The sequence below is a fragment of the Mustela erminea genome, chromosome 9 (assembly GCF_009829155.1).
Source record: "Mustela erminea isolate mMusErm1 chromosome 9, mMusErm1.Pri, whole genome shotgun sequence".
Classification (NCBI taxonomy): Eukaryota; Metazoa; Chordata; class Mammalia; order Carnivora; family Mustelidae; genus Mustela; species Mustela erminea.
The window spans coordinates 109,267,537-109,292,127 of record NC_045622.1 but is presented as its reverse complement, the minus strand read 5'-3'; the positions used below and the strand labels follow the sequence as shown (position 1 = coordinate 109,292,127).

At 55.3% G+C, this 24,591-nt stretch overlaps 1 protein-coding gene across 2 annotated transcripts in view; it reads left to right on the top strand.

The window, feature by feature from the left end:
- The window catches only part of CHKA (choline kinase alpha), a 60,036-nt gene extending 35,785 nt beyond the window's left edge, over positions 1-24,251 (top strand). The window contains exons 3-12 of one of the 2 annotated variants that reach the window (XM_032357678.1): positions 176-229; positions 7,467-7,580; positions 10,244-10,377; positions 10,627-10,731; positions 11,235-11,293; positions 12,980-13,067; positions 13,458-13,566; positions 16,550-16,656; positions 17,971-18,052; positions 23,062-24,251. In XM_032357678.1, coding sequence (XP_032213569.1) covers positions 176-229; positions 7,467-7,580; positions 10,244-10,377; positions 10,627-10,731; positions 11,235-11,293; positions 12,980-13,067; positions 13,458-13,566; positions 16,550-16,656; positions 17,971-18,052; positions 23,062-23,121 — 912 coding nt within the window. In that variant the 3' untranslated portion in view covers positions 23,122-24,251. The remainder of the gene's footprint in view (positions 1-175; positions 230-7,466; positions 7,581-10,243; positions 10,378-10,626; positions 10,732-11,234; positions 11,294-12,979; positions 13,068-13,457; positions 13,567-16,549; positions 16,657-17,970; positions 18,053-23,061) is intronic. The other variant, XM_032357679.1, reaches the window with a different exon arrangement.
- The last annotated feature ends 340 nt before the right edge of the window (positions 24,252-24,591 follow it).

Here is a 24,591-nt window from a genome sequence, read left to right as displayed (position 1 = left end):
GTGCTGGACACTGGTGGTGCCTTTTGGCCTGCCGCTGGTGACATCCGTGGGTTGAGAAGCATTCGTTAAAGACCTGTGATGTTCTGTAAAGCCTGACTGTTCTGGTGGTTGCAAAGCTAGTGTCTGTCTGGTGCTCCCCATCTTACCAGAAGTGTTTGCTTTTTCTCATTCGTAGAGGTCCTGTAATAAAGAGGGATCCGACCAAGCTCAGAAAGAAAATGAATTTCAAGTAAGTAATTAAGTGCATTCTGCCTCTGTCTAAGGTGCACGCGGTGTCCGTGGTGCCTGTCTGCTCACTGCCCCCCCGGGGGCCGGGCTGTCTCTCAGAGGCTGGGCTCCGGCCGCGCGGGGAGCCGCCCGCGTGAGAGCGAGTGTGGCCCGGCTGTAGTAGTTCCTGCTCAGTGTCGGCAGCGGATGTGTGGTGTCTTCACGGCGATCGGAACAGCACGTGGGGTGCCAGGGGAAGGTGGTTTGGGGAGATGCTTGAGCGTGACGGATGCGGAGGCAGGCTGGCTCGGGCGCTGGGCTTCTGACCCCCTTCTTCCATCCACGCAACACTGGAGCAGGCCGTGCCTGGGGCAAGCAGGAGTGCCTTTGCCCGCGCGCACGGTGCCCTGGTCAGCGGGGCCTCTTCCCGATCAAAATGACCCCCTCTCTGAATGCTGACGTTCAGAAGAGCTTGAGGTCGAGAGCGTGGATGTGTCAGCCTGGTCCCTCTTCGGGGCTCAGATGTGGGGCTTCTAGAGCAGTGATGTCCTCGTGCCGGGGCGATAAGCCACCTTGGAGCACACTGGCCCAGTGTGTGCAGGTTTGTATGGACGTACACACTGCCCACAACACAGACAGAAGTACGCTTTTACTCACTGTAGACTAGTTACTGAAACTGTCAGGAAATGGGAATTAACAAGATGGTGAGATCATGAAAGAATAAAAGTACTGATGTGTCCCCCATCATGTGTCGGTGGGTGGTTCCAGGGATACCCTGCCCCAGAGAACCCCGTCTAGCTGATCTAGAACATGTGCTCTGGGTGACGCTGACAGACGCCAGCAGGCGGGAAGTAATGGACATAGAGTTTTCCACCAGCCTGAGTCCTTGGGGTATAGGCCTGTGTGTGTCCTGATGGTCGACCAGGCTGGGCCACAGGGGCCTCTGCGATGCCAGACCCACAGCATGTTCTCAGTTCTAGTTAACGAGGCTTCTTGGTGGCACCTGGCAGCACCCTGCCTGTTCCAATACGTTCTCTTCCCCTCCTCGGTTCCTTCCTGGGTCTGATCTGTTGTCTGACGTGCCCCACAACGTGGCCCAAGGCCCTCTTCCTGTGCTGCCCCTCAGCGCCATCCGCTGCCCACTTTCCCTGGCCATCTCGCCAGGTCCAAGACTGAACACTGGGTCTCCACCCCACAGCCTCCAAGGAACCTCAGTTTCTCCTTTCTCTGCCAACAGAAAGCCAGGAGGCCCCTTGGACCCCCTTCTCTCCGTCACCCCGTGTCTCAAGCACGGGTCCGTTGTTTCCCTGTGGGCTCTACCCTGGGTCTGCGCGCTCTTCTCCTTCAGTACCACACGCCTCCCTAGTCCAGGCTGCCCCCGTCTCCTCTGGGGGCTCTGCTTCCCCTCCTGCCCCAGCTGCTGCTCTGACCGGGTCGGCCGCCGGCCTGATGTCCCTGATGTCCCTGATGTCCCTCAGCCCTCCCTGTGCCCCAGCCGGCTTCCCTGTGGTCTGCCCCGCCGAGCTTTCCACTCTCTTCCGTGTCCTTTCCCATTCTTGCTCTCCAGCCGCGTTGTCCTAAACTGGGGGGTTTTCTTCGCAGATGCTGTCCCTCCCGGTTGGGATGCTCTCAGCTTCAGCCATTTCCCAGCCCCCTGCTGTTGTAGTGAGGACCTTGCCCAAGGGTTGCTTTCCCACGGAGCCCTCGTGTTCCCTAGACGAGGTGTGTCTGTTTTGTGCCCTCGCCGAGAGCACCATCTTCCTGGCCTCTGCACTTCCTCTGGCTGTGAGTTTGCAGCAGGATGTGATTCGTGTCTGCCTCCTGTTCCTGCGAGGGTCTGGGCTCAGGGCAGGACCTCCCCACCTCTTGCTGCCTCGCCGTGGCTCTCAGGCCCGCTATCCAGTGCGGCGCAGATAGAATTGTCGAAGGATGGCTGTAGCCAGAGCCCTTGCACAGCTCCGTAACCTTCTGCCCCTTGCCTGCTGGTGCACACATTCCTGGTCCCTTCCTCTCCTCAGTTCAGGATGTTCTGTGAGCCCGTCTGGATGGCTGGCCTTTGCAGTCTTTGTCCTCTCTCTTCCGAACGTTTCCTGCGCTAACTGGCCTTGCTACGGCCTCGCTGTCCCAGAGACTTCTCCCCTGCAGCTCCCTGCGGGGAGGTGCTTTCCCATCATGTCCTGGTACTGGGAGTGGGGGGTCCTTCTTGCTCTCTCCTTGTTCCTGCTTTCAGACCATTTCCCTTCTGTTGAACAAACCATGGTTTGGTGAAGAGTTCCGTGTCTGCTTGGTCTTTGGCCCCGGCTAGCTCGCCCTCTCTGGGCCTGCACCTGAGCCACTGGACATCATTAGAGGGAAACCCCATGGACAGGAGGACCTCCAGCCTCTCTGGGAGGCTCGCCCTCCTGACCTGGCCGTTCCCTGCCCTGGCTGCCGTGTTCTTAGCCCTCATGTTCCCACTTCCAGCCCAGGCTGTCTGTGTCTGTACCTGCCCTTCCCACAGGCAGATCCTTCCCTGTGCTCCCAACTCCAGCCACAGGCGTGTGGCTGCTGTCCCTTCCAGGGGCCAGAGCCTGCTGCCCTCGCCCCACGTCTGCTCCTCTCTGTAGCAGGATTTCTTTTCTTCTTGGGAAAAAAGTGTTGAGTGTTTGGGAAGCACAGAATAACATAATAAATGCCCTCGCCCCACTGCACAGAATTAGGAATTGTTTTTGCTTTAGTGCTTGATTTCAGTCTTTTTTGTACACGTTTTACTTATTTTTAACTTTTTATTTCAAACTAATTGTAGACTTACAGGAAGTTTGCAGAACTAGTACAGAGAGCTCCCCTCCGCCCCTTCCCCGGCTTCCCTGGCGCCAGCACCTCCCACAGCCCTGGAGACCAGCACTCGCGGGATAACAGCAACTGAGCTGCAGGCCTTACCTGAATTTCCCGGGTTTCTCCGTGGATGCTTTCTCTGTCCCGTTCCAGCATGCAGCCTGGACCCCACGCTGCCTTTGCAGGTTCTTCCTTTGTCCCGTCTGCCTCTGTGTTACTCACAGTCCTGAGGCTTGCTAAGCACATGGATCAGTAATTTCATAGAACGTTCCCTTGGCACAGGTTCGTCTCACCTTTTCTCATGACTGGAATGAGGTTATGCAGTTTCAGCAAGAATACCACAGAAATGCTCTTCTGTCTTCTCTGAAAGTTCATAATCTCGGGACAGCTGACTGGCTCAGTAGGTGAAGCGCCTGCCTTTGGCTCGGGTCATGGTCTTGGCATCCTGGGTTCAAGTCTTGCATTGGGGTCCTTGCTCTCCAGGGAGCCTGCTTTTCCCTCTGCCTGCTGCTCCCCCCTGCTTGTGCATTCTCTCTCTCTCTCTGACAAAATCTTTAAAAAAAAAAAAAAAAGATTTTATTTGTTTATTTGACAGAGATCACAAGTAGGCAGAGAGAGAGAGAGGGGGAAGCAGGCTCCCCGCCAAGCAGAGAGCCCGATGTGGGACTTGATCCCAGAACCCTGAGATCATGACCTGAGCCGAAGGCAGAGTCCCAACCCACTGAGCCACCCAGGCGCCCCAGACAAATAAAATCTTAAAAAAGAGAGACTCTATATTTAAAAACAAAAGCAACCCCACAAAAGTTCCTAACCTCGATATTATTACAGGATTTTAATTCTTTTAAAGAAATACAGCTGTGTAGGTAAGGTGAGTCATCAGTCCGCACACCTCTGCCCCCTCCAACCAGCGGTGCCCCTCCCTCTTCCATTCGCTGGTCCCCTGCCCACCTTTCCGCTGCCCTGTCTTGTCACCAAGGACTTCCACGTTGCCGAATCCAGTGGCCTCCTTGCCCTTCCCCGTGTCCCTCCTGAGCAGCCATCACAGGACACCGCGCTCACCTTCACGCTCGCCGCCACCTCTTCCACCACCATCTGAACAAGGGCTTCAGGGGGCGGACTGTAAAACCTCGAAGAGTATGTGAAATTTCAGCATTTTTGCTGCTTTGTAGAATGAAATAGGCTAGAACATACTAGAAGGTCTCGCACAGTGGTGAACAAGGTTGTTTTAGGGGTTGGGTGTGTTGGATAGCTTGCTGTGTGAGGACAGTCACTGGGGTGCTCGGGCTCCGTGTGGTTCCTCCTTGTCCGCTGTGCGCCAGCTGTATACGCGGCCTTAGATGCTGCAGGCTTCGTGGCCCGGACCTCCGGCCTCTCCGAGCTCATGTGTCCTCTTCCTCCCAGGTCGCTCTGCTCCACTGCGGGGCCGGGGGGGGGGGGGGCTCCCAGTTCCTGGAATGCACTTTCTTCTCACCCCTCAGGAGTCCGTGTCACCGTCTCCTTAGAAGCAGCCACCCCGCCCCATCGTGTCCCCACAGTGTCCCCAGCCTGTGCCGCCCTTGCGCACCCTTGTCTGCTTCCGGCTCTGGAAGGGGGTCCCCGCAGGCGACGGTCGTGCCTTGTCCTTCTTTCCCTGGGGCTCACCACAGTGCCAGGCACGTAGTGGACATCCCGTAAATATTTGGGGGCTGAATGTATATGAATGTTTCTGAAGCCAGAGTAAATCGTTTCGAGTAGAGGGTAGGACCTTCTGTCCTGAGAGCTGGGACCCGCTGTGGTTGGTTGGGTGGCTGGGCCCGGGCGCGCTGGGCAGGGGACTGGGTCATGCGGGCCCCCCTGTTCCCGGCCGGGCGCGCTCCTTTGCTGTGCTCGCTCGCACGGAGCAGGCCGGAAGCTGTGCGCAGAGCCGGCAGTTACAGAAAGGCTTCCTGTAGCTGACGCACTCGTCCCGAGATGACCTGCTCTCCTTCTGAAGCCACCCGCTGGGCCGCCTCTTGACCCACCGTCTTCCTTCAGCGTTTTCCTTCGTTTCTCCCTCCACGTTCTTCCCTCCACACGCGGCTCCTCCTCCTCCGCACTGGGAGTAGATACTGAACTGCGGCATCACATGTGAACAAAGAGATCCCTTGTTTGCTGTGTTCAGAGCAATGCCGAAGAGAATTGCAAACTTCCCAAGTCTCGGTCCAGCTTCTCGCCACCATCCCGGCGACAGGCTGACTTGGCTCTGGGCAGTGTGTGTCCAGTCCAGTGACAGCACGGCCTGTGAAGTCTGTTCCCGGTGGCCTTTGTCCCGAGCAGACGTGGCGCCCAGCACGCTAAGCCTCCTGAAGGAGCGCAGTGGGGCTTCACCTCTGTGAAGTTCGCAACTTCAAACTCAAGGGCCGGTTTAGTATGTGTTCTATACGGTGCCCGCCCTGACGCCGTTGGGCTCAGTCACTATACACGGAGGGAAGCTGAAAAACACAATTTTAACTCTCATGAAACCTGGATACCTAGACAGGAGAAATCCTGATGGGATTCTGAGATCCTGCAGCCGGTGGGAGGGGGTCCGGCTGGTTGAGGGCAGCGCAGGGCGCCCAGCGGCAGCCTGCCTGCTGCCGCCCACTGGAGCCACCGGGTCCTGCCGTGCCAGGCCCGCCTTCGCCACAGCACGTCACTCCGTGCGGGTTCCAGGTGAAGAGTTGGAGAAACACCTTGCAGACCTGTGCACACTCCCCTGTAGGCGTCTCTGGTGCCGGACGTGGGGTCAGCAGTGACCTTACCTCCTCCGGGGGGTTCCCCTCTCAAACCTGCCCATAGCTTCGTGGACCCGACAGATGAGTGCTATGTTGATATTGTCTGTGTCTTAGTCTCCTTGGGCAGCTATAACAGACTCCTCGGGGCTGCCAGCAGCAGAGCCTTGTTTCTTACCAGGCTGGAGGCTGGACGTCAGGGTGCTGGCACAGTTGGGTTCTGGGCCTGTGGGTGCTGCCTTCTCCCTGTGTCCTCACGTGGTGGAGAGACAGAGGGAAGGACAGCAGACTGGGACGCTTCACTGATCGCGTGGACGCACTACACTCATGACCTCATCTGCACCATCACATTGGGTTGGGTTAGCGTGAATCTGGGGAAGACACAGTTTTTAGCTCGTAGCAGCCCTAGCTACAAAACTGCAAATGAATTTTGAATAAACAATAAAAATCAGTCCTCACCAGGTGGTCAGACCATAGTTGTGGGTGACACAAGACGGTGGCCAAACTATAATTTTGGGAGGTTACCAGACTGGCAAATCTGTTTGCTCCCCGAAATGTGAAAATGACCAAATTACTTTTTCCTCTAATGTGGTTCCACGTCCTTTGGAAAAATAATTTCTCTGTTTTCTTTTCTATAACTTAGTGTCCTGTCGTTGCTAAGTAGGTCCTGTTGGTGTGTGTGTAGGTTGTTTTGTTTTTTTGTTTTGTTTTTTAGATTTTAAGAGAGCACAAGCAGGGGAAGCAGCAAGAGGGAGAGGGAGAAGCAGGCTCCCCGCTGAGCAGGGAGCCCGATGTGGGGCTCGATCCTAGGACCCTGGGATCATGACCTGAGCTGAAGGCAGATGCCTAACGACTGAGCCACGCAGGTGCCCCCACGTGTGTGTTTCTATAACTTGAGTTTAAGAGCTGTTTCACTGTGGGCAATGTTCCTGCGGGATCCTAGTCCCCAGGGTGCATTTCCTGACAAGGTGTGAGTAAGGATCACCTGAAAGCATTTTCTAGCCATGCTTGTCGGCCCCTCCTCAGACACAGTGGCCTAGAGGCTCATTTGCTGTTTAATGGCAAAGAACTAAAGAGTGAATTTAAACTGAGACCAAAAGATAGTTTTTGAAGACAGGATCATTCTAGATCCCACATGGATTATTAGGACCAAAGGTAGCATATGAGCATCATTGGGTTTTGTAAGAGACAAACGTTCCGAAGGCTGGGGAGAAGAGCAGAGCACAGGCCCGGTGAATGTGCCATGCCACGGTGCTCTTTGGACCCCAAAACAGACCCAGATTCATCAGTCGTCCTGAAGGGTTGGTTTGAGGCCAGAAGGCCCCTGTGGCCGGTGCACTCCTGCTCCATGCTCTGGGCCGGAAAGCAGGCCAGCCCCCGACCAGAGTGGGTGGCATTGTGGTGGCCTTTGGGAAGATGCCATGGGTGGTACTTGAGAAATTTTTAAATAAATACAAGCAAGAAAATGCCAATAGATACTGTTCTATTTTTGGAGTCAGTGACTCCGCTAAACTTGAATTTTCACGCTCATCAGTATAGTGGGACGGTTGCGAGTGCAGAGCCCCCGGATTACAAGACATCGACCTCGGTTTCTTCATACTTACAATGTGGGGGCAGGGCTACTGGGGGTCAGGTAGCCTGCTCGCATGGGAGCACTTGTGAGCCTGCTCGTAGTCAGCCCTCAGTAAACTTCCGGTGTATTGCTGTCTGTTTCAGGGGGCCGAGGCCATGGTCCTGGAGAGCGTCATGTTTGCCATTCTCGCAGAGAGGTCGCTTGGGCCCAAGCTCTACGGCATCTTCCCCCAAGGCCGCCTGGAGCAGTTCATCCCGGTAAGGGGGGTTCTCAGCTGGTCAGTTGACAGGTGCCGCAGACAAAAGACGGATTCGTTGTCTTGGTCCTGTGGGAGTCTGAGATGTGGGCTGACATAGTAAGTGGGCCTCAGCATTATGAAAGTGTCTCAGAAATAAAGAAAAAATAGATTTCTATTGAATTTACATTAGAACCTCTGTCTTTCCTGCAGAGGTGTTCATCCAAATGAAAATAGATATGAAACCTAACATTCCCTATTGTCCCCTAAAGCTGCTTGCCCTGAACCTTTTCCCTTTCCCCTTGTTCCTCTCAATTTCTGGACCGCCTTTAGAACTCCCTGCTGAGCCCCAGGGCCCTGGCCACACCTGGGTCTTTGCCCGGTGGGGCCGCCACACTACTCTCTGCCTTGTCTCCCAGCTCAGTCCCTCTGCTTGAGTCTCCCCAGCTCCCAGGTGCCTGTCAGCTTCCTCTGACATTTCAGGGCCCAGCTCAAATCCAAGTCGGGACGGTGTGCCTTCTCTTGCTGTCCTGGGGCATTTCTAACGCTGCTGTAATATCTTCAGCTGTGAGAGCGCCTCAAGGACAGGGGTCACAAATGGGCTCACGCCCTGCGTTGCGTGGCCACCTGTGTGTGCAGGGTTGCCCGGTACAGTCGGGCAGGTGGTTAAACACAGGACACCTGGCTGAAGGGATGCTCGACTTGCCAGGATTCAACCTGTGTTCAGCAGGAGGCTGGAGGAAGGGGTCCTAATTGTCTAATCCACTGCCCAGGGGTAGTAGCCTTTTTGGGACCTGGGTCCCGGGAAGGGTGCCCCCTGCTGGCTGGTGGCAGCACTGTCTATGCACCTGCCAGCTGGAAGCTGTGTGGAAACCCGCAAGGAGACCCTCGCAGCAGACCTTCCCTCCCGCCCTGGCACCTGGCTCGCCACCTGGCGGTTTTTTCATTTATAACTGTCCCAGTGAAGACCAAAGCCTCCGACTGGCATGAGGATCAAATGGGATAATAAAGTATCTGAAAGTATGGAAAATCGGAAATATTTTCTGTGGTTAGAAGTGGCAACGTCTTAAGGATACAACATTGAGTGAGAAAACCAGGTCGTGGAAGACTACACATAGGATAGCACTTGAGTAAAGCCCACTGAAAGCAAACTAAACACTGTTTAAAATATAATGTGTGGTAAGCTTTCTCTCTTTAGGGCAGGTGAAGGACCAGTGAGTACCACCCAGAATGATCGGACTGTCCTGTCCTGGTTCAGGGTCTGTGGGTTGTAGCATCTATGGGATTGATACTGTGCTAGCTCTGAAATTCTAGCCTCTTCTGTGTATGATGTTTTGTATAGTGAAGATTTTTTGAAGTTCTGTTGAAGTACTAGGTTGAATCACATGAAACTACCAGTCATCAGCTATGACCCGAGAAATGGTGATTTCCTTTGGCTCAGCCTGCTGGCGTGTGTTATTTCCAGGTTTACTCCTGAACACTGCGCGGGGTGGGATGCGTTCCACCGCTTCTGGTCCCCACAGCCATGGAGAGTAGTGACCTCCAAGGACCCTGGTCAGTGTCCTGTCACTCTTTCCCTGTGCTGGGAAGGGAGCTTGGAACTCTGAAATACATTCATCTTCGAGCACGGTTGGCCTTAGACTTTCCATGATGCCAAACGAAGTACTGGCATTATTAAAAGCCATGTGAAAGCTGAGTGAGCTGTCACTAGAGCCGCGTCCCCTGTCCTTGGAGGTTTCCCGAGTGGAGGAGGCTGCGGCTGAGCCCGCTGCTGCCAGTCAGCTCTGAGCTCTCCTCACCGGGCCCCACCATTTGTCGAGAACTCCCTGGCTGGGGGCTGGCCCAGGGCCCTTGCCCGCCTTGTCTGCTCTAGGTCAGAGCAGCCCTGCCAGGGACTCCATGTCGTGCTTCTCGTTTTATACAAGTCCGAAGGTCAGATGCAGAGGCCTGAGTAGCGAGACTTTGGCCACGTGACTGTGAAGTGAGGATTACAGCCAGAATTGCAGCTGGGTTCTCTCCAACCCGGAGACGCCGCCCCCTCACCCCTGCGGCTGTGGCGCCTCTTTGGGCTTCTGCAGGGGGGCGGTGCATGTGGGAAAGACAGATCTTGGCTGATGGTGATTTCCTTGGGGGGAGCTGGGGCGCTCGTGGCTTCGTTCAGCCGGGCGCCCTGAGAGCCTGCTCCAGGCCGCGTGGGGTGCTGCGGCCGCCGTGGAGGAGGGGGCACGGCCCACCCTGAGCTCCTGGCCGTGCTCCAGAGGAGGACCTGTGCTGAGCACCACCTCTCGGCTGCGCGGGGTCAGCCCGGGGTGTCTGCGCCACTGAAGGAGTTGGACACGGGCTCATGCAGCTGCCATGAGACCCGGAGCCTTCCATGGGGTGCAGGGCGAGCCCTGGTGAGGGGGGAGAGGGGCGAGGGGAGGAGGTGGGATCCGCCAAAATGCTTACATGTGAGAAGGACCCTCTCACGGTTCAAGGGTTCAAAACAGAATTAGCTTGTGGGGGCATTGAGAAACGCTGTGGCAGTCACTGGGTCGCAGTCCGAGGGTGCGTCCTTGGGGAGGCCCGTGCGCCGGCCAGACAGCGGCGCGACCGGCTGCTGGGTCTTAGTCGGGGGGGGGAACGTTTGCACCCCTCCAGGCTCCCCAGAGAAGTGCTGTTTTCTGACTCCCTTGTTCCTTCCAGAGCCGGCGCTTAGACACTGAAGAATTAAGTGTGCCAGATATTTCTGCAGAAATAGCCGAGAAAATGGCCACGTTTCATGGTATGAAAATGCCATTCAATAAGGAACCAAAATGGCTTTTTGGAACAATGGAAAAGTAAGTGGTCAAACCGCTTGGCTCTAACTCAGTTTTCGGTTAGCGGCTGCCGGAGGTGCCAGAGTGAGTACGGGTTCACCCCGGCGGCCCTCTGGTCCCTGAGTGGGCAGCCGGGCGGGAGATGAGCTTTCTGGAAAGCCTGCAGCCCCGGGCTCTGTCCCGCTGCTGCAGCGGGGTTGGACTGGGCGGCAGCCCCGCCGGTGAGCCCCCGAGAGCCCGCCGTGATTTTTGTTCTCCTTCCCCTGCCAGGTACCTGAGCCAGGTGCTGAGGATTACGTTCTCGGGGGAGCCCAGGCGGAGGCAGCTGCACCGCCTCCTGCGCTACAACCTGCCCCTGGAGCTGGAGCACCTGAGGTGAGGCCCGGTCACGGCCACGGCCGAGCCCCGGGGCGGGTCAGGGGAGCCGTGGGGCCGGGGGTAGGGGCGCTGCGCGGTCTCTCTGAGCGCCCGACGGCATCTCTCCCTCCCTCCTGGGTGTGCACGGTACTGGGGACATGGAGACTAAGATGGCCTTTGAGGCGCTTGTGTCTTATCAGGAGAGACAGAGACGAGCAAATGTGTCCCGTAGCGTCCATTTGTGATCAGAGGTGTGATTAAAGCGTGGGCTGGAGCCCACCGAGCAGGAGGGTCATGCTCTGGCTGGGGAGGGCCCGCGGGGCGGGAAGAGCTGGTTGTGCATGGTTGGGGGCTGCTGTGGTGCCCCGGGCTGAGCTGCGGCCAGGGGACGGCAGTGCTCTCAGAGCTCACGGTGACAGTGCCGCGGGGAGGCTGCACCAGGGAGGCTGCACGGTGGTGCCGAGCGCCAGTCCAGTCCCGGGCGCGGCGGCGTCTGACCCGAGCTGTGATTCCCTCTCCAGGTCGCTACTCGAGTCCACCCCTTCTCCAGTTGTGTTCTGTCATAACGACTGTCAGGAAGGTAAGAACTGCTGCCTGTTCCGTGAGGCCGGGTGTGTGTGTGTCCTTGGAAAGCGGCCTCCAGCGTGTGTGGCGAATGCCAGGTGTCCGTGCGGAGGGGCACACGTGCGTGAAATAATGGGACAGCCGCGTGGCGGGGTGTTGTAGAACTAAGAAAAAGGAGGTCAAGTTTTTATGCCGACCAACAGAAAAATCACCAGGATATATGAAGAGAAAAAAAGCAAGTTTTAGAAAAATACATGGGTGTTCTCCCATTTTTGTAAAAAACATATACAGAGAAGAGAAAATGAGAACATTCACTAAACTGGGAGCTTGGCCAAAGAACTGAAGCCTCCTGAGTCACATGTGTTCAGTATGTGACTCTGGTGAACACGTGACTTTGATCGTCAGAGAACGCGGTAAGAGGCGACTGCCCCGCTCAGTGCTGGGGGCCTTGCGCTGGCTGCACCTCGCAGGTGCCTGAGGCCACCTGCTCTCCTGGGATCAGGTCACTCTCGTGACTTTGGGTTTCTGTGCCTTCCCTAAGGTACGAGGCCGGGTGCCTCTCCGTGTGACGTCAGACGGAGGCCCCACCTAGCTGGGCTCGCTCCCGCGGGGCTGCGGGCCGGCTTTGGGGAGGCTCTGCCTTGCTCTTGCTGTGCTCTCCGTCGCGGCTGGCTCACGTTCCCCGTCGGCCCTTTGCCGGGCTCAGCAGTTTGTTTTTAATTTTGATGACAGTCCCTGTTAAAGACTAGTCATCACTCAGACAGTGCGATAGGTTAGCTTATTAATTAACGGATCGTTGTTGACCAAGTCGAGCGGGGCGTAAATGTGCGTTAGCAGATGATAGCCAGCTGCGCAGACGTCACCAGAGGGGTCTGAGGGAGGTCTGCTGGCCAGTGAGAGGCTAGATTGGGGGGGGCTTGTACATTTACTTTGTTCTGCTGCTCTGGGTGTCTCCTGTTAATGGCCCCTGGACACAGAAGCTGTGTGTGGAAAAGCCTAGAAAGAGCGCCTCCTGCAGAAACCCGGAAAGGACACAGCCAAAACACTAGCAAAACCTGGCTCACCAGTGCCTACACGCTAGCCGGTAGTGACAGATGCCGGACGCTGTGGCAAGTGGGGGGGGGTGTGGCCACCCGTTCACTGGGGGTCCAGAATTGAGCCTTATAGGGAATATGGTGGCAGGAACTGCTGCCTGTGGCCTCCTCCTCGGAGAACCAAGTGAGGCAAAGCAGCGGGACCAAGTAGGGCCCACGGAGCCCTGCGGAGGCTCAGTGCCATGGCATCCTCATGAGGGAGGACAGCGGGACTGGACGCAGCTTCCTCGCTGCTGGGGGTTGGGTGGGCGGGAACCCCAGCATGCCACAAGCATATTCCTTCGTGCCCCTGTGTGGAAAGTCGGGGGGGTGCTGCCCCAACAAGCCGAGGACGGCCGTCCTTGCTCCTGGGTGAGCGCAGGGCCACGTCGACGTCGGGCTGCTGTGAACAGGGGCCCTTGTGTCTGCGTGACCCTGAGCCTTCTGCTGAGGGCCTGGCCTTGGGAGGCGGAGCTGCTCCCGGCGCTCCACAGCCTGCACCCCCTCACTGTGTGGCCAGGGTTCCCTGACAAGATCACAATCACGCTTGGCCTTTCTGCTCAAGGACTTGCGCCTTCCACTGCCCACACGCCCGCAGTAACCGGCATGTCATCCAACCCCTTTTGCAGGTAACATCTTAATGCTGGAGGGCAGAGAGAATTCCGAAAAGCAGAGACTGATGCTCATCGACTTCGAGTACAGCAGTTACAATTACAGGTGTGCGGCCGCCCGGGGAGGAGGTTGGCAGCCAGGCCCCCGGCCCCGGGAGTTGCGCACTGTCTTGGCAGCCTGCAGCGGGGCAGGAAGTGGCCTGGGCCTGTTCTGGGCGGGTGGGGGCAGGCTGCGGTGACTGATCAGAATGCAGAATCTGGTGTTTGTCGGCTTCAGAGATCAGAGGACTGACCTTCTGCAGCCTCTGCCGGCGCTGGTTCTGTGACTACCCCGGCCTCTCCCTGTCCCTGAGGCAGTTGTCCCTGGGGGGTCTTCAGGAAGGACCGCTTGTTGCCGGGGAGGGTGCTCACGACTCGGCCTTTTCCCTTCTCAGCCCAGGGAGCCTGGTGGCTGGCAGTTTGCCTCTCTCTGCAGCTGCTCTTGCGTCTTTTTCAGGGGATTCGACATCGGGAATCATTTCTGTGAATGGATGTACGACTATAACTACGAAAAGTACCCGTTCTTCAGAGCCAACATCCTGAAGTACCCCACCCAGAAACAACAGGTGGGGGACGGCGGAGTGCCGGCTGGCGCTAGCTGAACTGCAGGAGTCCGTTTTCTGCAGTTAGCATTGGTTGCATCTTTGTGGTTTTTTTTTTTAAAGATTTTATTTATTTGTCAGAGAGCGCGCGTGCAAGCACAGGCAGACAGAGCGGCAGGCAGAGGCAGAGGGAGAAGCAGGCTCCCCGCCGAGCAGGGAGCCCTGGGATCATGACCCGAGCCTAAGGCAGGCACTTAGTGACTGAGCCACCCAGGTGCCCCTCATGGCACCCCTTTTTAAATTTAAGAATGATTATGCAAACCCTGTGGCTCTAAAATGTTACTCTGTGTCAGGACACAAACTTGACATTTTTATCCCTCGGCCAGAGAGAACATGTGTTCATTCTGTTGGCGAGCACAGTCTGTAGCTCTCCTGGTTTTTTCTAAAAAGCCCGGCCTCTGATCTGCCTCCTGGCGGCCTTGGTGGGGATCTCAGTGCTTCCGGTGTTTCCTGTGTGTGTTTCACTCTGTGCAGACAGAAGTGGTCTTTTGGGCACTGGGACTTAGTAGCTGCTGTGCTGTTACAGTTCCCTTTCCTGTCCTGAGTATGGGGGGCAGGGTCTGTGTGAAGAATCACCCCATGGGGGGCACACCTCGGTGTCCCAGGGTCCTGGGATTGAGCCCCATGTCGGACTCCCTGCTCAGCGTGGGGGGGGGGGTCTGCTGCTCCCTCTCCCTCTGCTTCTCCTCACCCTGCTTGTTCTCTCTCTGAAATACATAAAGTCTTTAAAAAAAAGAAAAAGAAAGAAATCACCCTGTGGGAAGTTCCTCCTTGGGAGCCCCTACTCCATTCCTCAGCCCGCCGTTGGAGCCGTGGGTTGAGAGTGAGTGGGCAGCGATGTGGAGGCAAGCTGCGCTGGGGAGAGGGTATCCTGAGCCTGCGCAGGGCAGCCGCCCACCCCCTTTGCAATGGCAGCTATAGGACAGCCCCTCCCGTGGAGCCCCTGCCAGCTCGGCCGTGTTTCCGAGAGGTCAGAGAGGCATGGGGACAAGGGTGTGATGGGTTGCTGCTGACTTCACTCGGGAGAGGTCTCTTGAGCACAGGCCTGTGCCCGGCACAGTGATCCTGTCTTCAGTAGGTCGCCCTCCTTCCGCTGCACTCTGGGGCCGACTGTGACCGGCTTGGGTATGTCCTGAGCCTCCAGGTCACGCATGGGGGGAGGAGGAGACCCAGCAGCAGTCTTTGTAAAAGCCTTTGTGAACGCTGGGCAGCCCCAGAGGTGCCACTCTCCAGCCAGGAGTGGGGGGGCGGTTCCGCCGGTGAGAAGGCAGGTTCCGCGGCGATGGGCGGCAGAGCCGTGTCGGCGCCCGCGTCACACAGCCACCGAAATCCAGTTCCATTTCGGTGTTCTGAGGAGCTTTACAAGTCACGGAGAGCTGCTGCTCTTCATTTCCTACGCTTTCTGCGCCCAGTAGGTGATCTCCTGCTTTTCTCTCTTTAGTCCACTAAAGAGAAGTTGTAAAATGTTAAAGCTTTGTCTTGGAATTCCTAAAATAAAGCATCCAAATGAGGTGTGTCATTTCAGAAAGCTCTGCTGGGCCCCGTTAGTCTCTTGCTTGGGAGTTTTTGATCCACGCACATACATGAAACAGGCTTTAGTGGCCATTTTAAAAAATTACTATTTATATCTGGTTTTTTATCTGAAAATTATGCTGGTCGAATAACATGAGTTTGGTGTCCCTTTGTAATTTTCGTGACCAAACTTAGATGAGATGATGTTCTTTGAAAGTTTGGTAGACTTTGAAAGAAAGCGTGGGCCTGTTCGTCAGTAGCTCTCAAAGCAGGGCTCTTGAAGTGCGGCCTAGAACTTCCGGTGAGGGAAGACCACCAGTTACTGTTTCTTAGGGTATCGACCTTTTCAGATTTTCTATCTTCATTGGCCAATTTGAGCATTCAGTATCTCCCAGAAATTAACCCAGCTAATGTGGTTCAGGCATGAGTTTTAAAAATGATGCTTGTATTTGAACCCAGATCTGCCAGTGTTCAGTGTCCCCTGCTGACGCTGTGTGCTTCCGTTTCCTCGTGTGCGGAAACAAACGTTCAGGACGGTGGCTGCTACCTAGACTTGAAGAGGCCTGGGCTGTCCCCTTGCCTGGGCCGGGGTTACTCCTTCCAGAACACCTGGCAAGGACAGTGCTCAGACTGGAACTCTGCTTTCTGGTGGGAGGGGGTGCCGATGGTGAGAGCCGCCTAGAAGAGGGCAGATGGGCGAGGTGGTGGGGAGGCAGTGCTGGCGTTCCGAGTAGGCGATCAGTTAATGGCGTTTTTCTGGGTAGAGTGCCTGCCTGCTGTTTCCTTCTTTATAAAAGAAAGTGAGTGGTGATTTGCCCTGTTTTGGTGCGGTTAGGTATAGTGCGAGGTCTGAAGAACGGGGGTGGGGGGTCTCCTAAATCCGGATTCATGGGCCGGCTGTGGGTGGGACCTGGTAGCACCTCTTCTCCAAACCAGAGTTAGACCTTCCCAGTTTACGGACACACACGTGTCACCCCGGCATCTCGGAAGTGGAAGGCCCCTCAGCGTGGTCTCATCGGCTCCTGCTCTGCCGGCGCATCTGCCGGGGACCTCGGGCTCCGAGGGAGTGGCTGTGCACCATGCCAGCCTGTCCGTGGAGATGCATGATACAGGCTTACCCTGCTTAGCGACCAGGCCGTGTGAAACGGTTGTGGAGTCGATTCCACCTGGGTGATTTTGTCCAGAAGTAGTCGTGGTTTCCTCTGCTTATCTTGCTGACAGTGCGGCGAGTCTAGTAGGGCTCTGCCAGGGAGCTGGAGATCGCTGCCCCGCAACAAGCGAGCTTCTGGGCTCCCACCAGGCACCGAGGCCCTCTGGGCTCCGCCGGCCGAGCGGGATCTGCTGGTGCGTTGTGCTTCCTGACACGACTTCTGACAGCTGCTGACGCCGTCTGTCTCACCGTCACTGACTCTAATGTGATTTTTTTTTTTTAAAGCTTCATTTTATTTCCAATTACTTGGCTGCATTCCATAATGAATTTGAAAACCTCAGTAATGAAGAAAAGTCCATTATAGAAGAAGAAATGTTGCTTGAAGTCAATAGGTAATTTTTTTTTTTTTTTTTTTGGTTAATTTACAGAATAGCTGTGTGTTTCAGACAATAGTTGGGGCGCCGGCCTGCAGTCATGAGTATTTTAGGAGCTTCTTTATACCCGTACATTTCCGGGACTCATACTCTGTCAAAAACTGCTCATCTGGCACCTGTCCAGATGTCCGCACACAGCAGGTGCGGCAAGCGGGGTCAGGGTACAGGGTCGGGCACGTGGGTGGCGCACCGCGCTCTGAGCCACACGCCGCAGGACCGTACAAGGCGGTGCCGCCCCCAGCCTGGGCCCTCTTGTCGCTTGGTGCTTGTCAGGTGGTGGGTGCCGTCCAGAAATGTGTTTCTTTTAAAAACGAATTACAAATTGTGAGTGTTGGTTTTGAGTCTTGCTTTTAAACTGTTTTGTCAGTAGCTCTCAAAGCAGGGATGAGAAACTTCTAGATTTTGTGAGAGTCTTTGATGAAAATGTTTAGGTGCCTTTGGCCCCCCCTTGTCCTGTCCAGCCCACTTGCCACAGATCACCTCTTCCTGAAGTGTCCACAACCCCGTTGCCGGGCATGTGGCCACCCTCGCTGTCCCGGGGCTCCCCTGCTGCCTAGATCTTCCCTCTCTAGTTCTAGCACGGATGGAAATAGAAAAATGGAGGAGAGCCCGACAGAAGGGGTAACCCAAGACACATGTAGGGGATCGGGGACCACAAGAGAAACAGTTGGGTTTGAGGAGAACACTGAAGCGTTCAGGGAATCCCACAGGCACGTCGTAAGGAGAGCTTGGGTTCGCGGCTATGGGGGCCATGGCACGGCATAGAGATGGGGACCGCCAGGCTCTCCCCTCTGCTCTGTTTCACTGCTGTGCAAGGGCAGGGGTGAGGGCAAGGTGGCATCCTACCTCCTGGGAAAGCCAGCGAGTCACCAGAGGCCTGCACGTTCCTCCTCTCACTGCACGACGCCTGCAGAGTTGCTGATGCCCTGTGCTCACACCCGAAGCAGAGTTTCTTTCCCACCATAGCGCACGCGCCGCCTACATGGCTTCCTGGCCTCCGTGTGAGTCCTGGGACTGTAGCCGAGCGCCAGGGATGGTTGCTGGGCGTGTCCACACTGCAAGTCCACCTGTCCCCAGCCAGAGGAGGGAGAGGCCAGCTGTGGTGCCCCCAGCCTATTCTCCATCCCCAGGGACTAGAATCCTGTTGAGTGGGCCAGGGCTGACTAGGTTTGTGCCCCAGTGAGTTGCGGGGCCGCTAGCAGGAAATCCCATCCCTGGGCCTATGGCCGGTGCCACGCATCTCACGTGCATCTCCCGCTTTTGTCATTACAGGTTTGCCCTTGCGTCCCATTTCTTCTGGGGACTTTGGTCAATCGTGCAGGCCAAGATTTCATCCATTGAATTTGGATACCTGGTATGTTCTGGGGTAGTTTTCTCTTCTATTCCCAGAAACAAAATCATTCCCCATGTTTGTGAGCGCTGGCGGGAGAACGCGCGGTCTTCTTCACAGAGGGCTGCCCGTGTCGCCGCACAGCAAACCCACCTCAGCTCCGCGTGTGCTGTTGGAGGTGGCCTCACTCGCAGGGCAGCGGGCCCACCTCCCCTGCTTCAGAGAGCTGCTGTGTGGCCTTGTGGCTCCGATGGGGGATGTAGAAATCAGACCCTAGCATGTAGCCCTTGACCTCAGTCCCTCCTGACGCAAGGGGCTGTGGGTGCGGGAGCGCCCTGACACGTTCTGTGGCTCCCTCCTCGGCCTGCAGCGTCCCGCTTCGAGCCGGCGGCCGGTGCTGACCGGCGGAGCCGTCCTGTTTGCTGCAGGCCGATGTGACAAGACAGGCTGTCATCTTCTTCCAGCCTTGGAAACTGTCCTTGACGTAGACAGTTTTAGCCACGAGTCCAGCCTTCTGCTGCCCCATTAAGGAGTGTTGGTGGCGTGTCGTGGGGTGGGGGCACCGTCTGGGGCGAGCACCTAGCTTTAGGAAGGTGGGGGGGATGACCAGCCCATTTCACCCTCCAGTCCTGTGTCAGGCTGATTTCTGCTTCCAGGTGGATGGTTTGGTAACGCACAGATGCTGATCGGCCAGAGAAGGGGGAATAAGGAATTTTAAAGCAGATGTAGAGCCGTGGTTAAATGATGTTGTTAAGACAAAGTACAGGGGCGCCTGGGCGGCTCAGTGGGTTAAGCCTCTGCCTTCGGCTCAGGTCATGATCCCAGGGTCCTGGGATCAAGTTCCACATGGGGCTCTCTGCTCAGCGGGGAGCCTGCTTCCTCCTCTCTCTCTGCCTGCCTCTCTGCCTACTTGTGATCTGTCAAATAAATAAATAAAATCTTTTTTAAAATATTGTAAAAGAAAGCAAAGTACACATCAAAAATATTACCAAAGCAAGGAATAATTTCATAATAATAAAGGGATCAGTGAATCCAGAAGATACTAAAAAAATATCCTAAAGGTGTACATACCTGTCTTGCCTCAAAAGACTTAAAGCAAAACCTGAGCAAACTGAGCAGAGAGAGAGGCAGACCCGCAGAGCAGAGGGGCGGAGCCAGAAACAGCGGCGGGAGGGGCGGAGGAGGGGGCTGCGCGCTCGCCCAGCCGGATGCTGTCAGGCGCCCAGAGGCTGGGTGTAGGTCCCTGCCCATGAATATGGACATTCATCAAGATAGACCGTGGGGCATTGGGAAACAGGTCTCAAGTTGAAAAGAACTGAAGCACAGAGGATATTCTCTGACCACGTGGGAATTAGGAAAGCAACAACAAAATCTTGAAAATTCCTAATTATTTGGAAATTAAGTAGTACACCTACATAAACCCTGGATCAAAGAAGAAATGAAATAGACAATTAGAAGCTATTTTGAAAAAATTATAATGAAAACACAATATATCAGAATTTGTGGGATACGGTTAAAGCAGGTTTCAGAAATTTGCAGCTTTGAAGGTTATACATTTGTATTAGATAAGGAAGTTCTCAAATCAGTGCCTGAAGCTTTTGCCTTAAGCTAGAAAGAGAAAAAACAACCTAAGGCTGAAGTTAGTAGAAGCAGATACAGGAAGGGCGCCTCGCTGGCTCAGTTGGTGGAACATGTGACTCTTGATCTCAGGGTTGTGAGTTCAAGCCCCACATGAGGAGTGGAGCCTGCTTTAAAAAAAAGTAAAGAAAGAACTAAATAAAGCTAAAAGCAGAAATCCTTGAAATAGAAAATGCATGGGGAAAAAAGGGAGAGAATCGGTGAAACCAAAAGTTGGTTCTTCAAAAAGGTCAATACAATTTATAAACTTTGGCTACACTGAGCAACCAAGAAAGAGAAGACACACGTGACTGGGCTCAGTACAAGGAGGAGACCTTGCTCTGGATGCTATGGACAGTAAAAGGGTAAGAGAATATTATGAATGATTTTATGCCAACGGATTTGACAGCATGCATGAAATGTGCATATTTCTTGGAAGATACAAGTGACAAAAACTAACCTAACACATGGTCATGTGGTTAATGAATAAATTGAATTCATACTCCAAAAGCCTCCCTGAAGAATGAACTGCTGGTCCTGGTGAATATCGTCAAACACTTAAGGAGGAAATCATACTGGTTCTGCACAGAGTTTTAGAAACTAAAGACTCATTCGATGAAGCATTGCCCTGATGCTGAGAGGGGTCAAAGACATTTCAAGAAAATGGCAGATCAGTGCCCTTCATGAACAGGGCAGAAAAAGCATTATCAAAATATTAGCAGGTATTAAAGGTGACATTGACAGGAAGGTAATGTGATCAAGCGGCATTTATCTCCCGAAGACAGGGTTTAGCCCTTAATTTGACATTTTAAAAACCAGTTAGTATAATTCAGCGTATTAACAGAATGAAGGAGAAAAACCATATTATCTTCTCAGTGAATGCAGGAAAAGCATTTGACAAAATCCAATACCCATTCACCCCCCCCCAAAAGAAATAAGCCTCCGTAAGTAGGAATGCAAGGGTCCTTCCTAGGCACAGGGCGCGTACGAACCTACCTACAGCTGGAATCGGGAGGGCAGGTCGGCGCGCCTCTCCCGTGACCCGCGCGCCCCTCCCGTGACCCGCGCACCCCCCCACCCCCCGCGCCCCCGGGCCCCGGAGCGCCTAACCAGCATAGTAAGGCCAGGAAAAGAGATGAAATGAAAAATACAGGAAAGGAGGAAGAAAAACTGCCTTTATATTGTAGATGACATGATCAAGTACATGAGAAAATAGGAAAGAGTCAATAGAAATGCCATTTAAGCTGTGGAGTGAGCTTATGGGGGTCGCAGGTTACAAGGGCAGTGCTCGATGATGACCAGCTTTGTTCTACGTTTGAGAAACAGTCACAAATGAAATGTCATTGTGTGTTCAATGGTATAAAAACATAAAATACTTAGGGATGAGATTTTTAATATACGCGCCTGATCTTCACACTGAGAAGTGTAAGACAATAGCTATAAGAACCTCAATAAATGGACAGCAAGACCACATTTATGGCTTCAGAAGACTCCATATTAAGAGTCTGTTCTCCCCAAACTGATTTCCACAGTCTCCATGATCCCACAGGCTTTTTGGCAGAAACTGGTAAGTTCTAAAATACATGTGACTGATTGTGCCCGATTTCAAGATGTATCGAGACAGTGAGGTACTGGTGTAAAGACAGACATCTGATGCCTCCAAAACACACTAACACATACAGTCAACTGCTGCGCCACAGAAGGGCCACGGTAATTCATTGGGGAAGAGGTTTGATTTTCAAAACTGATGCGGGAACAGCTAAACAGCCACCTGGGAAAAGTAATGAACCTTGATCTTCTGCCATACACACAAATGAACTTGAAACAGTAACAGACCTAAGTGTAAAAGCATCTGGAAAGCAAGAAAAGCTTTGTGACCACGATGAAGATTTCTTGGGTTACGTGAAGCACTGACCATAAATGAAAAATGATCCGGTAAGTTGGGCTTAATCAAAATGAAAAAGTTGTGCTTTTTGAATGACACCATTAAGAAAATAAAAAGGCAAGCACAGAATTGGAGAAAACGTTGCCAGTCTCTAACAAGGACTTGTATCTAGAATACATAAAGAGCTCACAACTTAGCAGGAAACCAGACGCGCTACTGTATAAACAGGCAGAAGATTCGGACACGTCACAGAAGATAAAAGAATGGCCAGTGAACGTCTCTCGGTCTGACTAATGTCATTGGTCGTACACAAAATGCAAATTAAATCCCCAGTGAGCTACGCTGCACACCCATGATGAGGGCTCAAACTGAGGACCCCGATGGTACCTAGTGTGGGCGAGGACCCAACCCGCGGGCACTCGCGTGCGTTGCTCAGGGGGAGGTAGAAGGTCTGACCCGCCTGGAAGACGGCCTGACTGTACACGTGGCGGGCAGCCCAGCAGCCGCCTGCTTCTTTCGCCTGACCCGAAAGAAGCGAAAGCCTGTTCCTACACCGCGAGCGGCACTAGGGTGCACAGAGCAGCTTTCTGTTCAGTTGCCCCGACCTGAAAAGTGCCTGCCTGCCGGTCAGGAGAGGGGGTATTTGCGCTGTGATGAGCCGTCAGACAAGTCCTCCGCGGGAAATGGGAGTGAACCCCGGGCCCTCACAGCAGCGTGGAGGAATCTGGGAAATGGACCTAATGAAACAAGCCAGACACGGAGGGGCCCACGCCCGGTGAGTCCATTCATGGGAAAGCTGTCTGCGGCGATCGGGGATGGAAACCGGGTCAGAGGCTGCCTGACGCCACGCGCCGGGGCCCGCGGAAGCCGAGCGTGCTGGGGGGCCTCCGGAACGATGCCGGAGCTGAGCTCCGTGGACGCATTTGTGAAAAACGCCCGGCTCTGCAAAGGGGATCGTCCACCCCGATGCAGAGCTCGCGGCAGTGATGCTGTAACCTTCCTGGCAGTCCTTTCCGTCCCGAGTGGGCGGCTTCAGAGGCTGCGCTGTCCGCTGTGAGGGATGGGGGCGGGCAGACCGGGAGATGCCCAGGGGCTGGATGATTCTTGCACAGACAGGACTCAGGACCAGTGTTTCTGCCATCCCTCTCGGGCCCTGTGCCGTAATCCTGCGGGTGACCCCAGAACGTTGGGGTACCTTCTTTCTCGCACCTCCGCTCTGTACTAGCTGGCTCAGCCCCGGGGACCTGCTGCTTTGAGAGAGGAGCCTGCATTGGTGTCTGTGCCCGCAGCCTTCAGTGTAAACAAGAGGGTGAAGCCGGGCAGCCCAGCTGTGTAGACAGAAGGCCCGCCCTGGTTGCCACACTGGGATGGCCAGGTGCCTGAACTAGGTGTGTGGGCTCCTGATGGCCTGCGGCAGCTGGAGCCACTCTGTTCTGTGCCCTTGGTGGTGGCGGGCACACGGGCCTGGGTGGGACCTGGGCGACCTTGGGTGGGAGTCCTTGGTGAGGCTGCTCTTCGTTGTGTCTCCTAGGACTATGCCCAAGCAAGGTTCGATGCCTATTTCGACCAGAAGAGGAAGCTCGGGGTGTGAGCGTGGAGGCGCCATCCACTTCATCCCTGGACTGCGTGGTCGCGGCCGAGCCAGCGGGGCCCTCCGCGCTCCGACGGCTGTCGCCGCGGCAAGCTTGGATGGCTCGCTGCTGGATGCAGATGTGTATGATACGAAAGACTGTATTAAAATTGAGTAACATTTATATCCTATCTTGTTCACGATTTCACTAGGACCCTGCAGTGAGATCGGGAGGCAGGAACATAGTACGTAGTGCAATACCTCCAAGTCCTCCGAGTCTAGAGAAGGCAGTTCTGTCGGGGCCCGGAGCTCGCGGCCAGTGGTGGCAGACAGCACGAGCAGTGTTTCTGCGGGTGCTTTTTTTGGTTAATGTCAGTTTTTCAAGGGTTTGAATTCACGTGCTGGGGCACGCTGTGACCAGGCCCTCGGTAGGTGACTACGTGTGTAGACGCCGCCAGCTCCCGAGGGCGGCGAGCGAGCCGGGACAGACTGTGACATTGCTTTGTGGCCTGGCCGACCGTGAGTCCCCGGAAGCTGCTCCCTCACCCTTCTGGTCCCCACGGCGGACGCTGGAGGCCGCAGACCCCGCGCGGGGGGCGGGCCGTTGGCTCCGTCTGATGAATGTAGCTCCTTGGGGCTGTTGTACACACTTCGTCCCGCAGCCTCTGCCCCGCCCTCCTCAACCGAATGTGCTTTACTAACCCCAGTCTCGGGCCGGCGGGACCTATAGCCACGGAGGCCCGGCCGCTGGCCGAGGGGCGGAGCGGGCACCCGCGGACACACTCGCCTCCCGCCCGCCCTCCCCCCAAAAAGCAGCCTGTGCCCTGCTCTCCGCGGCCTTTCCTCTTCCGCCTCTGCTCAGCCCCGGCTTGCGGACTCTCTGCCGGGGCTGGTGCACCCGGCCGGGAGAGGGCGGCCTGGCCTGGGCTCTTGGCCGGCTCCCCCGGCCCTCCCTGCTCCCGCTGTCCCTGACGGGGTCCTCCTGATGGGGACGAGCAGCTGTATGGGAAGGTGGGGGTTCCCTGGAGCTGTGAAACCTCATATATTCAGTGTCCTTGGGGATCGGTGTTTCTACTCTGAGCTCTTACTCAGATTGCCGTTTCTGCTACCAGAGACTGTAGCTTACAAACAATAAAACCGTATGAACCCCGTCCTCAGTGTCCTCCTTGGGTGGGTCCAAAACCCAGGCGGGGCTCCTGTTAGCTGGTCATGCCAGTGGAGGGCTCGGGGCCGGTCCTCCCAACTCTCCACCCTCCCTCCCACAAAGACCTCTGGAAGGACGTAGAAGAAACTGGGAGCTGTGGGATTTGCTGGTAGAAACTGGGCGGCTGGCGTGGTCAAGGCAGGAGGGAGATTTTCCCTTCCAGACATTTAAAAGTTTAGCCAGGTGAATGCGTTTTGGTGTCCAAGCAATGAAACTGAGCAGTAAATGACACCTCCCTCCCGTGTGAGGACGAGGCCCCCCCCCAGCTCCTCCCTGCGGCATCCCGA